The 13,800-nt window shown below is 39.4% G+C and overlaps 1 protein-coding gene across 2 annotated transcripts in view; it reads right to left on the bottom strand.

Annotated features, from left to right (window-relative positions):
• The window catches only part of LOC126266755 (transcription factor Sp4-like), a 100,049-nt gene that overhangs the window by 61,778 nt on the left and 24,471 nt on the right, over positions 1-13,800 (bottom strand). For both annotated transcript variants that reach the window (XM_049971270.1, XM_049971271.1), the window contains exons 6-7: positions 10,105-10,251; positions 5,846-6,199 (exon numbers count right to left, since the gene is read on the bottom strand). In XM_049971270.1, coding sequence (XP_049827227.1) covers positions 5,846-6,199; positions 10,105-10,251 — 501 coding nt within the window. The remainder of the gene's footprint in view (positions 1-5,845; positions 6,200-10,104; positions 10,252-13,800) is intronic.

Genomic DNA, 13,800 nt, shown 5'->3' with positions numbered 1-13,800 from the left:
TCGACGGGCACGTGCACCTTCCGCCGACCACTGGCGACAACATCGATGTACTGTGGAGACCTCACGCCCCACGTGTTGAGCAATTCGGCGGTACGTCCACCCGGCCTCCCGCATGCCCACTATACGCCCTCGCTCAAAGTCCGTCAACTGCACATACGGTTCACGTCCAAGCTGTCGCGGCATGCTACCAGTGTTAAAGACTGCGATGGAGCTCCGTATGCCACGGCAAACTGGCTGACACTGACGGCGGCGGTGCACAAATGCTGCGCAGCTAGCGCCATTCGACGGCCAACACTGCGGTTCCTGGTGTGTCCGCTGTGCCGTGCGTATGATCATTGCTTGTACATCCCTCTCGCAGTGTCCAGAGCAAGTATGGTGGGTCTGACACACCGGTGTCAATGTGTTCTTTTTTCCATTTCCAGGAGTGTATAAGGTCTGTAGACCATTATCCGCCAAGAGTGTATAAGACAATCCTCCAATAAGAAAAAGAAATAAGAGGGGGCCTGAATCACAGCCACATATGATGTTGAAGGACATCTACATGCTGACAGGTCAATAACTTAGCATGTGAGACCACAACCAAATATTCCTGATGTAGGAACTCGTGCACGTCCCACTGTAGGGCGGTCAGGACTACAACCCTGGGTGACAACCTGTCTGCAGCTAATGGAACACCATCAAATACCAAAAGGCAGTGACAGAGGGAAGAACTATTACGCAAAAGATCAGAAGCCCTGTCCAGACGCCTATCTGAACATTCACACTGAATGAGATGAACAACTTTAAGCAAAACTGGATCGACAGTGACAGCAGCTGCAATCCAGGAGCTTGTAATCCGAAAGCCATACTTCGTACATTGCACTTCAAAACCTAAAATAAAGGAGCACTAGCACTGGCATGCTGCACGGAGGTCCAAAAATCTATTTCATAGTTTTAGTGAGATAGAAACAGGGCCCCACCACTGGAGTGATGTGCTGCTTTATCAGGCAGTGAAGCAGAATGATTAAACAATGAAACCACAGGCTTGTTGTCAGTAATGACGAGACACATGAACTTTTCTAAGGCATATATGATAGCTAGTGCTTCCTTTTCAACTTAGGAGTAGCATTACTGAGCGGAGTTGAGTGTTTTTGACACGTAAACTATTAAACTTTCGGAACCATCTTCATATCGAAGCCCCTGGTCCATAACGAGAGGCGTCCGTAGACAAAACCAAGTGGTGACCAGGATGGAGGGTAAAAACAAGGAGCAGGGTGTAATTTCAATTTCAAAAGCAAGAGCATACATAAAAATGGAATATTCTTATGGAACAACTTGGGGGGGGGGGGGGGGGGGGGGGGATGGGCCAAAGCGGCCCCACGCGGAATAAATTTGTGATAGTAAGCAATTTTAGCTAATAATGCTTGGAATTTTTTGACATTTGCAAAGCGAGGCAGAGCCACAACAGTAGCGAAATGATGATGTAAAAGCTTAACACCATCCAGAGAAACCTCAAATCCGAATACAAGGATGGCTGAAACAAGTGTGACATGGCCAAGTTTCATTTCAACCCTACAGTATGAAAGACTGTAAACAAGGTGCATTAAGTTATGTAAATGCACTTCTGTGGAGGCACCTGTCATGATGGTGTCATTGAGATTGTTGCTGCTTCCCAGAACGGACATCATCAATTGTTCCAAAAAATTCTGATAATCATGAGGGTGCTAGCCACACCAAAAGGGAGGTGCTGGCACTGGTACAACTCAAAAGGCATGTTAATAACAAAAGTCCATTCAGAATCCTCATCCAACAGAACCTGTAGATAGGCTTCAGGCAAATCAGTTTTAGATAAAAACCAGCCCCCAGTGAGTATAGCCAATAAATCATCTGGGCCGGGCATAGGGTAGGTGTCAATAATAGATTGAGCATTAACTGAAACTTTAAAGTTGCCGCAAAAGCAAAGTAGGCTGTATGACTCCCAATGACGTCAGCCTTTCCAATTCCGATTTCACTCTATCATACAAAGCCACCAGGATGAGGCACACTCGGAAAAAGTGCAGCTGCACCGTAGGTTTCAGAGAAATGTGGGCCGCAAAATTTGTGGTACAACCTAAACCATCTGAGAAAAGAGATGAGAACTTAGAACAGAGAGAATTTAACTGCTGGTACGGGATGTGGTCAGAAACAAGGTGCACTGTATCTGAAAAGGAAAAGCCAAAAGCACTGAAAGCATCTAGACCAAACAAATTATCAATGCCAGTATCATCCACTACCAAAACAGTCAAGTAATAAACCACAGATTTATACATAGTGGAAGCCGTAAATTTCCTCAAAACTGCTTGTTGTAACTCACCAAATACAGATTAACTGGAGAGAGCACTAGAGATTCCAAATCCACATAAGTTTGTAATTTAATAAAGTCACACTTGTGTCCACTTGTAGTTTGAGCACTTTGTCCATCACTCGCACTTTGATAAACAGCTTCTTATGATTCGTACACACTGGAGACACACATTTACCACCCATGTCTATGTCCACAGGAGGGTCTGTGAATGACACACGTGTTATACATCCTTTTTTTCCTACAGCTGTTGCGAGGCACCGACTGCTTTGACCATGCAGCCCTTTAACACTGCATCAAACAGAACAGGCAAGATAGGAGCGCTGAGTGCTGCTGTTGCTGTGGTTGTTGTTTGGCGCGATGCTGTCCAGCGCTTTTCAGAGGCAGCATTTGTACTGCTGCCATGTCGTCCTCCTTCCAAGAAATGACTGCACCCAACAATCAGGAACAAGTGAAAATTTGAAAATTTACATATTTCATCAAATGAAAGCGATACAGGTTCCTGAAGCGGGGCAAACTGACAACAATTGGTGGATCCAACAAGAACTCCACGACAAAAGGCACCACACCAAGCCTTACACATGTTTATATCAGTGATACCAAAAGCAAGATAGCATTGCTGAAGCTGCTTCTTGTAAGCATCCAGTCTTCAGCTGTATTGTCGAAAAGTGGAAAGGGTGGTGGATATCCTGATGCCGTAGAAGCCTGCATAGTCAATGTGGCTGATAAGACTGTGATAGCAACCATTACGGGCATGCTGCTGCTTGAGGAGATATTGGAGCACTATCTCCATGGACAGATGAACCAAATGAACAACCAAATGGGCTGCGTGTACGGAAGTGAACACCATACCTGTCAGAAGTTGTATCATACAGCAGCAAGACACAAACAACAGCACAGCTACAATGGACAATGATTTTTCTTCTTCCAAATACAAGCAAACAACAGTTGAGAATATTGACAAAAACACAGAAACAATCCAGGTACTGAAACAAGCACTGACTGACAATAAGTATGAGTACAATATGAAAGTAAGTGTCCACAGCACTACACTTATAAAATAGGAGATCTCTGATAGACGGCGTGACAGATGCTGTGCTTTGTCAAAAGTCATGTGGCCCATCACAGGTGCCCTCTGGCAGCCAGCCCACGCAGATGCCATTGGTGGAATATTTGAAAAGTAGTGCACCAGCGACCTGGTCTCATAGCAAGTATCCAAGTATTACATATATGTTTACATCAGATACGTTTTTCTTTCTCATTGGTCCCCTTCATTTTTATACTTGATGGATTCCTCTTAACCTGGGCTCTGAGTAATCTGGGCTCATTGTCCTACCTCCTTGCCCCAAACTTTACCTCTGTTCTTGCCCACAAGAAAAAAATTGTGGTTCCAAAAGCTTAGAGCTCGGTTTTCTTTACTCATATTTTTCAGCTGCTTAACTAAGTTGCACATATGAAAGATTAACCACTGTCCAACACACCTGTCTATATTATTTCAACTCCATCAATCACTTTCTTTTTGTGGTATGTTATTTCTTATTTCCCTGTGCATCACTGCCTCTACTTTCACAGTGCAGTATCATTCTTGGGGTAAAAGATTTATAAGACAAAGTAGGAATCCTATAGGTGACTACAAAATTGAACTGCAGTAAGCAGGTAATTTTTCCTTATCTCTCCTTGCTTCAGCATTGGTTACACTGTGTTTTTTCAAAGCTAACTTGTCACATCTGGTACGTCCTAGAATAGCTATTCACACACCCAGAGTCCTAGTTTAGCACTTCTCAGATAACATTTTTTTTGTCTACTCTTATTAGTTATACATGGTTGTTGTAAACTACTCATTTGTAACTAGTATTTACCCACTCTATTTTTGATATTTACAACTTCTTAATCTATCTTTTTGAGGTCTATATATGCCATGATAGTTTCATTGGTTTTCTATGGGAGTTAGCTTTTTTTGAAGCAAAATTGCATTTCACTCTTAGACTTTTCTTTATATTCCTGTGAGTATTACTTAGTCCACAATTACTAGCATAAGATTTTTGGACAACATGGTTGTGGAGAGAAGCAGCGATTAGTATGATTAATCAACAATTCAAAAACAGTCTTAATCGCATATATTATTATTATTATTATAAATGTGATTAAGAGTGTTTTTCAATTGTTGACTAGCATGAGATGTCAGAAAGCTTGTCCACTATTGCTCACATTTCTTCACTGATGTCTTGTTTAGTAGTGTGTCAATTAAGCTCCCTTAAAAAAATGATGGTACAAATCTTGTTTCATACAACTTTGAAATCAGGCCAAATAACTTTCTAGTTTCTACACATCACGGTGATTTCAGAGACTTAAGTAAACAGTTTTCATATGTTAATTAGACACTAGAGTAGTTACTAGAGCAATCTGAAGTCATATGGTAAATGAGTCAGACAGCACATCTCACTCATAATGGAGACCCCACATAAATTTATTAAATGAAGCCAGCTCTTTTCCATTTAGAAAGTATGGCTTCAGACTTCTTCTTGGTTGTATAACTAGTTTTGGTATTTTAAGCCATATTTAAGTGTTTAGCTAGAATGTATGAAAGTGGCAGTGTATTCGCATGTCGTGCTTCCATTTGTTCTGGTTTAAAAATTGGACTATTTTTGATGCTCTGACAGTTTGAGCAAGAACAGTAACATTTATAAAGCAAAATGAATGGCACCACATCAGATCAATAAGTTGCCATTTTCATAGTTATGTCACCTTATTCCAGCGGAACACTTGATAATGGCTTATAAAGCTAAAACTATATGTGCAATGAAGAACAGGACTAAAAAATACAGCTTAAGTGGGAAAATGGTGCCTTCATTTAGCAGATTCTGCTAGTGTTCAGTACTATACAAATGAAACATAACAGGTGTGCCAGTGCTTATCTTCTTCAAGAAAGAAAACTGGCATCTGCTTTGATATGAAGTACCTCACAGTAAGTGTTGAAGTATAAACTAAGTACACTAACTTAGCCAATTTATAGTACCAACAAAGCAAGAAAATAGGAGTACACATTGGCTGCCATGAAAAAGGTTATTGAAAGAGACTATAAGGAAGAAAGACTAACTACAAAAGAAGGGAAGCTGCAAGAGATGATAGCAGTAGATAGAATCAAACTCAGGATGTAGACTTAACACAGCAATGGTGCAGAGATTGTCCAAGCAAAAGCACTGACCCATTTTCAGCAGAGATGGGGCAGTACTGAAGAAATAGTTTTGGCTTTCATTTGTAGTGATATGGGAAACCCACAAAAAAGTTATTCAACAGTGGCAAAATGGTACCTAAACCTATTAATTAATGTTAACCAAACAGCAGTAAACTGATGCATCACCAATACATTTGTTAGTGTAAACTTATGAATGTCTTTATCCAAATCAAATTTATGAACGAAGAAGAATATTTGGCATGGGACACTGATTACCATTTACAATTAATTCAAAAGTTACTATGTTAAGAGACACTTAGAATTATTCTTCAAAAGTCAAAGACGCTAACCTGTATAATACCACCTCCCGCAGATGCTCGCAGTCCTGCAAGGCTTGATGCAGGTATGACAGTCAGTTGTTGGCCTTGTGCACCAGTCAAAGTGATAGGCTGCCCCTGACCAAGCAAAAGCGACTGAGCTGCTTGCTGCGGAAGTTGTTGCTGTTGCTGCTGTTGTTGAGATTGCTGTAGCTGCTGCTGAGACACTGCTGACTGCTGTTGAGATTGCTGCTGCTGAGGAGACTGTTGCTGCTGCTGTTGGTGGTGCTGTTGTTGCTGCTGCTGGGAGAGTGGTTGTTGCTGGGCAGAATGCACAGCAGCACTACACTGCTCCCCTCCACTTACCAGCGTTGGTGATGGTACTGTCTGCAACATGCAGCTTTATAGAAAACGCTTATTGCACAATACTATTCTAATAAAATGCATTATTATAAGTTTACAGAATTACTTTTTAATCTCATGGCTTGAGCATTCACTGATCTGGAATGTGTGCTTTGCAATGGAAACTTATTTACAAAAACACAGGGCTTTAAGCTTAGTCATTGTGAAAAAAATGAAAAGAAGACATTTTGTTCTAAATCTCTAAAGTGATAACAAAAAAAGGACAAGTGACCTAAAAAAAATAGCTTTGTAAAGACAACATGCTGGTCCAGAGTACACTGCTAAAAAATACTGTGTTTGTTAATCAAAACCTGATAATTAGCACCAAAAAACTGTATGCAAGTCCACACTACAAATGTCTTCATCAATATCAAGTTGTTAAAAAAGTGCTTTTCGGCCATGTGGCACCTGATTTTAAAATGAAAATACTCTTTTTCAAAATGTATGGTTCATAGTTTGTGAGAAAACCCGTAATAAACTATGCAATCTGGCAACATAGCAGGACAGGGAGTGTTAGTCAAGCTTACCTCATGTCTCACAAGCACACTTGGTTACTTGCTGTTAAAGCTAAACACTAATATTGTAGTCCCTAGCACTGAAGGTTGCTACTTCAAAACTTGACAGTTCCTGTAGGTGAACTTTTACAATGTTTTATATTTTAAGCTTTTTAGCAATCAATATGAACTGATTTAGGTATTTAAATTCAGTTCATTAACTATCTCTATTTATACATCAAATATAAAGATGTGGTAGAATAAACACACATCTATACTGTTACAACCACTATAGCTGAGCACAAAACATTATAATGAGCATGCTGAAAAGACACTAGTTAGTGCCTTAAGTGCTCAAAGACGCCCAGTTACCATAGCAACTGCCCAGAATACAGAAGCCTCTGGGTCACAGATTTCCCAAAAGACTTTGTAGTGTCAGTTTTAAGAATTTTCTCTACACACTTGGCTATCTGCCAGATTCATTATCCCTCACAGAATATCAACACACACTCAGCGAATGTGTTATGTTGCCCATTAGGAATTGTCTCGTGAGCAAGGGATAGGATTCTGCTCACAGACGAGTTGGATGAGTACTCACTGCAATCAATAAAAATAGTATGTCTATTGAAACTGAAATTCAGTCCAACTTCCACCATAAAATTTGAACGTTCATTCAAAGAAAGTCTACATTAGCAGTGTAGAAGTACAGTCATCATGCAATATTGGTTGCAGGCAACTTTAACCCACTGAGCAGAGACTGAGACATCAATGGATTCACCGAAGGTGATATGGAAAGACAATCTTGTGAAGTAGTTCTGAACAACTCAGAGGTAATCGAAAAATTTTAGACCCTGTAGCTAAGGACAAGGTTGGGTTGACCTTACTGACACTCTGTGTAGAGACAGGGATTAGTGATCATAATGTCATCATAGTGAAAATGGTTACTAAAGTTAAGAAATCCATAAAGAAGGCTAGGAGAGTTTTTATGTTGGAAGGAGCACAGAACTGTTGTTTGCTCCTACTTACACAATGAATGGACATAATTTTGTCAGAATGTGACAGACACAGAGGAACCATGGGCAAAGTTCAACCTGATAGTAAATCATGCTCTGGAGAAATATGCACTAAGTGAGTAGATTTAGGACAGAAAAGAACCACCGTGGTTTAATATCAAAATTCGTAAAATGCTGAGGAAACACAGACTGTCGTGCTCTCAGCTGAAAAAAGGACATTGAAATGTCAACAGGCAAAAGTTAGTAAGCTGAAGGTTTGAATTTCACATTTAAAAAGTTCACAGAGGATAATTATGGAAACATATCATCATTTGACCACTGCACAGACTCCTATACAGGGCAAAGTAATCGGCATCACTAGCATAGAGAAGCAACTGATAAGAGTTGAAAACAAATAAGTTGCCTCATCTGGATGGAATCCCTGTTTGATTTTGACAAAAATTACTCTTTGGAATTGGCTCCTTACTTTTAGCTTGCATTTATCACAAATTTTTCAGCCAGTGAAAAGTAAAAAGCAACTGCAAAAAGTGCAAGCGACTCCCATTCGTAAGGAAAGCATAAGAATGGACCCAAATATTAAAATCAGTTTATTGCAGGATTCTTGAGCCATCCTAAATTACAAAATAAAATATCTCCTTGAGACTGAAAAGATTCTGTCCACAAATCAACAAGGATTTAGAAGGCAGTGCTCATACAACACTCAGCTTGCCCTTTTCTTGGACGATATTCTTTAAGCTGTGGATGAAGAGAACAGCAAATTTCCATATTCCTATATTTTCAGAAAGCGTTTCGACACAGTGTCCCACTGCAGGATGTTAATGAAGGTCCAAGCATACAGAATAGGTTCTCAGATATGTGAATGGCTTTATGACATTTTGAGAATAGAAATATGAACACTGTTCTAGACAGAGTGCTCATCAGAGACAAGGTTATCACTAGGAATGCTGCAGGGAATTGTGATAGTACTACTGCTGCTCTCTGTATAGACAAATGATCTGATAGGCAAAGTGAACAGCAATTTAAAACTGTTTGCTGATGAAGCTGTAATACATGGGAAAGTGTCATTATTGAGCGACTGTCGGAGGATACATGACGACTTAACACAGAATTTTTCTATGGCGAGATGAATGGCAGCTAGCTTTAATTGTAGAAAAATGTGAGCTAATGCATGTGAGTTGGAAGAACAATCCTACAATGCTTGATTACAGTAGTAGTGGTGTGCTGCCTAATGCAGTCATGTCGATTAAATATCTAGGCATAACATTGCAAAGCAATAGGGAAAGGAATGAGCATATAAGGTCAGAGGTAGGGCAGGCAAATTATTGACATCAGTTTATTTTGAGAATTCTGGGGCAGTGATGCTCACCTATAAAAGACACTTTCTACAGAACACTTGAGCATTCTTGAGTGCTGCTTGAGTATTTAGCATCCCTAGCAGATCAGATTAAAAGAAAACATCAAAGCAGTTCAGAGGTGTGGTGCTATATTTGTTACCAGTAGATTCAATCAACACCCAAGTATTACAGAAGTGCTCTATCAACTAAACTGGGAATCCCTGACATAAGAAAATGTTCTTTGTGCAAAACATAATTGAAAAAGTCTAAAGGAATGTCATTTGCGACTTTTGTCTTACTCCAGAACTATTCTACTGACATAAATGTGTATTTCATACAAGAAAAAGAAAGGCAAAATAAGGGAAATTTGGGCTCGTACGGAGGCATACAGACAGTAATTTTCCCCTTGCTCCATATGCTACTGGTATGACTAGCAGTGGTGTATGGTACTAGCCATCACACACAATATGGTGGTTTGTGGAGTATAAGAGTATACTTGTAGATGTAGAACATGGCACTGCCAATATGCTTTTCAGGAGCAGTACATTGTAAGAGTACACACGTCACAACAATTGTTTCCACCTTTTTTGTTACAGATACTGTGATCAATGGTGAGGCCATACATTGAAAGTGGTTGTCACTATGCCCTTTCCTGTTATGAACATTGTCTATTTTCAAATTTATTTCCCATGAGACTCCTTTTTTACCATTCATCCTCTACTACATCTCTTCCTACGTTGTTCAGTCTCCAATACTATCCACGTTGACTCATACAAGAATCTCACAGAATGCATAAAAATTCAGGAATTGAAGAATTTATCATTTATAGATACATAACTTTTCTTTTCTCAGTAACTTCTTTAATGCACATAGCATGCATTGCTCTCACAACTGCATGAACAAAAATAATGGGCAGAGTTCCTTAATTTTTAGCACAGGAAAACTGCACCATGATTCTGCTTTGCATATACATACAGCAATGTGTAACTTGGATTAATAAATGAAAATACTTTTAAATGTACAGATGTTGTTAGAATGAAGGTGGATACCTGTACACTAACTCCAGGTGTTGAAGCACTAGCTGGACTCCAGGAACTGGGTGTTAAAGTGCCCGAGCTGATGGTTCCTGCAGGTATCACACTCTGCTGAGCCTGGGCTTGTAGGTGGGCTTGCACCTGCTGTGCATGAGCTTGTGCCTGTTATGTAACAGAATCTGTTAGAGTGTACCCCTAATTATTTGGAGCTAATACTACTGAGAGTTATTTTTCCTAGTATGGAACTGTATTATACTCAAGCTGACACCCCAGTAAGTTTTACATACTATTATTTTGCAAATACGAACAAAAAAGTTATTTATGCACCAAACTGGCAGTTAAAAAGTGAATAAAAATTGAATATCAATCTCTCAATGCCAAAGTTTAAATCTTAAAGACCAAAAGAAAAAGTGGGGTAACATATTTGAAAGGACAAGTCAAAAGAGATTTCTTGTAGCTGACTCAGAATCAGCAAATGATGAAACAAAGAAAAATATGATCTTAAAACAAAATACAAATAGAATTAAAACACTGATACAACTGCCTGATAATATTATTTTTGCCACTATAAGCTGTTGATGTGTCTATCAGTGCTACTAAACATTTTGCCACCTGAAAGTAAGCAAAGCCCTGCAATTCTGTTTCATAATATAAATCAGGACTTCCCAACCTTTTCAGCTGGTGGACCCCTTCTTCAGTCGAAAATCCATGGCGGACCCCTAGTCAGTCAAGAGCACAGTAACTGTAAATTTCAGAGCGAAACCCATGGGAACTGAAAGCTTCTTAATGCAAGTTCCATGTTCCCAGTGACCCTCCCCCTCCCAAAGTGTCAATAGTCTTTGGTTTAGTGATGAATGAAAACAACTTGAACGTCAAGAATCGACTTATGAAATAGGTAGTGCACTGACAAAGCAAGTTTAACATTTAATTATGCCTGGGGACGCATACGTGCCAGCGAGCACTGTGATTGGTTTACAAAGCTCGTTCCGCGCATGCGTAAAAGGTTTCAGCGCATCTACCGCCGGGAGCCAGTGCACAAATGACCCCCATATTGTTGCGAAACAGTTGATCAGAGAAGCCGCAATCTCCGGCACTAAACTGTGTATGCGTTCTCACTTATGAACCACAAAGGCTGCTTGGGAATACGACCTGAAGTAAAAGTACACGTTTTCACACGAGAAAAAAAAAAAAAAAAAGTGATGAATTTGATTTTCACATTTTTATTCAATAATTTTACTCATTATTTTACACGATTTGGTGAAGAGTGGCCGCGGACCCCCTAGAAAGCGCCGGCGGACCCCTAAGGGGTCCGCGGACCACACGCTGGGAAGCCCCGACATAAATAACAAGTATCTGAACTGTGCACGCAATCAAGTAGTCCTTCCAGGAATGTAGTAGCTGAACATTTCAAAGAAAAAGAACTGTTAATTAAAGAAGCATTTTGCCAGACATCAGGGTCACTGTCAGTACAATTTATTGTGCAAGATACCCTGGGCAACAACCTCATCCTTTTACAGCAGAAAAAATTGTGATTACTATATTATGTGATTATGATGGGTGGAAGAACTAGGGCTTTTTTTTAAGTAAAGATCATGAGAACAGGTTCCCCTCCCTCTCAGCCAGTTTTCAAATTTTTTCAACATTTACATGGAAGATACAATATACCACACTGGATTTGAGAGACGGGGGAGGAAGGGGGGGGGGGGAAGGTTTTAAGAGGTTGAGAGAGAGAGAGAGAGAGAGAGAGAGATTCTCAGGGACAAACTTCACAGAAATTTGCTCACCTAAAGGTAGGCTTCGTAAAAGCCACAAACTGAAGGTCTACAAAAAGATGTTATTGGAATGTGAAATACCTACTTTTTCCCAGGGGACTGGGAAATCCAAGCTAGGAGAAAGTGTATATGCAAAATAAATTTGCTTCTCTTAATTCTTAAAAAAGTTTAAATTAATTTTCGAGGGGGGTTTCCAAAAATAGCCACTTCAACAGCAGCAGCTACAAAAACAGCTGAATAAATCCCTATATTAGAAACTTCTCCCAGGCAAATAAATTTTTCAGTTCTTTGCACAAACACTACACCAATTCGCACTTGCTAAATTATTATCACAGGTACAAACAGATAAACAGGAGGGTACTAACTGTTGCAAAAAAGTAGATCAAAGACAAAATAATGTCATGCAATGCAGGAAAAAAGCTATGGTAATATACAAATGAAAGATGGGAGTACAGTATTAGGAAATCCTCAGGAATACATAAATATTGCATACGGCTATTTCTCTGGTATTGCTTAGAAGCTGCAACAAAAACTCGCTAAAACACATGTAGCATCCACAATAAATGACTGCAAGCACAGAGATAGTGTTCATCACAGCAGAGATTCAGAGATTTAAGTTAGGAAGACAACAAAGAAATAAAAAACTAAAATACAAAAAATAAGTAGTTAACACGAGTAGACAAGGACAACCGAGTTTGAAGTAGGGAGGACAATACAGAAATAAATAAAAAATAAGAAGTCACCGTGAATAAATGAGATTCCAGTCTGTTCTGAAGGCTTACAGAGACAGCACACAAACCTCATTAGCAAACAATGAATGCATTCTTTAGTTCAGGTACTTTGCCAGAGTACCTAAAGCACATAGGAGTTGTTCCTGTACTAAAGAAAGGTAATGCTGACAGTATAAAAAACTACAGGCCAGTTTCACCAATTTAGGTGTTATCAAAAATAATCGAATCAAATATGAAAGATAAAGTACAATCTTTTTAATGACGAACAGTTTCTGAAATGACAGAAGCACAATATATGCTGCAGCACAGTTCACATAAGTGGTATATGAAGCTCTTGACAAGGATGACTGTGTTACAGGACTATTCTTACACTTGTCCAAGGCTTTTGACATTGTTCACTATAAAATACTATTAAACAAACTAGTAGCAGTAGTTGCAAGAGAAATAGCAAACAAATGGTTCTTGTCTTGCCTGGAAAATTGGATGCATAACTACTGATGATAAATCTTTAGTAACACAATTGGCAGACAAAAAACATATAAGTAGTGGTATGGCTCAGGGCAGCGTAAGGGGTCCAATTCTTTTCTCAACATATATATCAATGATCTTCCAGACAATATAAAACATGGAAAACAACACCATAGGTACCAATAAAACACCAGAACTCCTAATAGAGAAGCAAATTAAACATTCAGTGATGTTTACAGCAGGGTGTATGTAATAAATTATCACTGAACTTAGAAAAAACAAACAGCATGTACTTCAGCATAAAGGGAGAACATCTCTGTTGCACTGAGCACACGTGATATACCTACAGAGCATGCAAGAAATGCACTGTTGTGTGGGACGAACACTGTAGAGACACTGGCAAAAAGAGTGTCATCAGCATGTTATGTTGCTGGATTCCTATCGCAATTTGAAACAGTAAGCATCTTGTGGTGACATAACATTCTTACATACTCTCAGTTCTTACCTATGACTTTCTTCTTTCCTGGGGACAGAAAGCATAAAACATGGACACAGTTTTCAAACTCCAGAAATGGGCCATAAGAGTAATTACTAAAAGTGGTAGTCAGGCTTCTTGTAAAGAATTAGTCTGAAAATTGTGTATCCCTACTGCATCAAGTGAGTACACCAACAATCTGTTGTGCATTTCAGGGAAGACACTGCTAAGTATTTCACTAACAGTTCTATACACAACCATGGAA

This window comes from Schistocerca gregaria, chromosome 4, assembly GCF_023897955.1.
Source record: "Schistocerca gregaria isolate iqSchGreg1 chromosome 4, iqSchGreg1.2, whole genome shotgun sequence".
In the NCBI taxonomy this organism is placed as follows: Eukaryota; Metazoa; Arthropoda; class Insecta; order Orthoptera; family Acrididae; genus Schistocerca; species Schistocerca gregaria.
The sequence above is the reverse complement of the archived record's forward strand: the minus strand, read 5'-3'. Positions and strand labels throughout refer to the sequence as shown.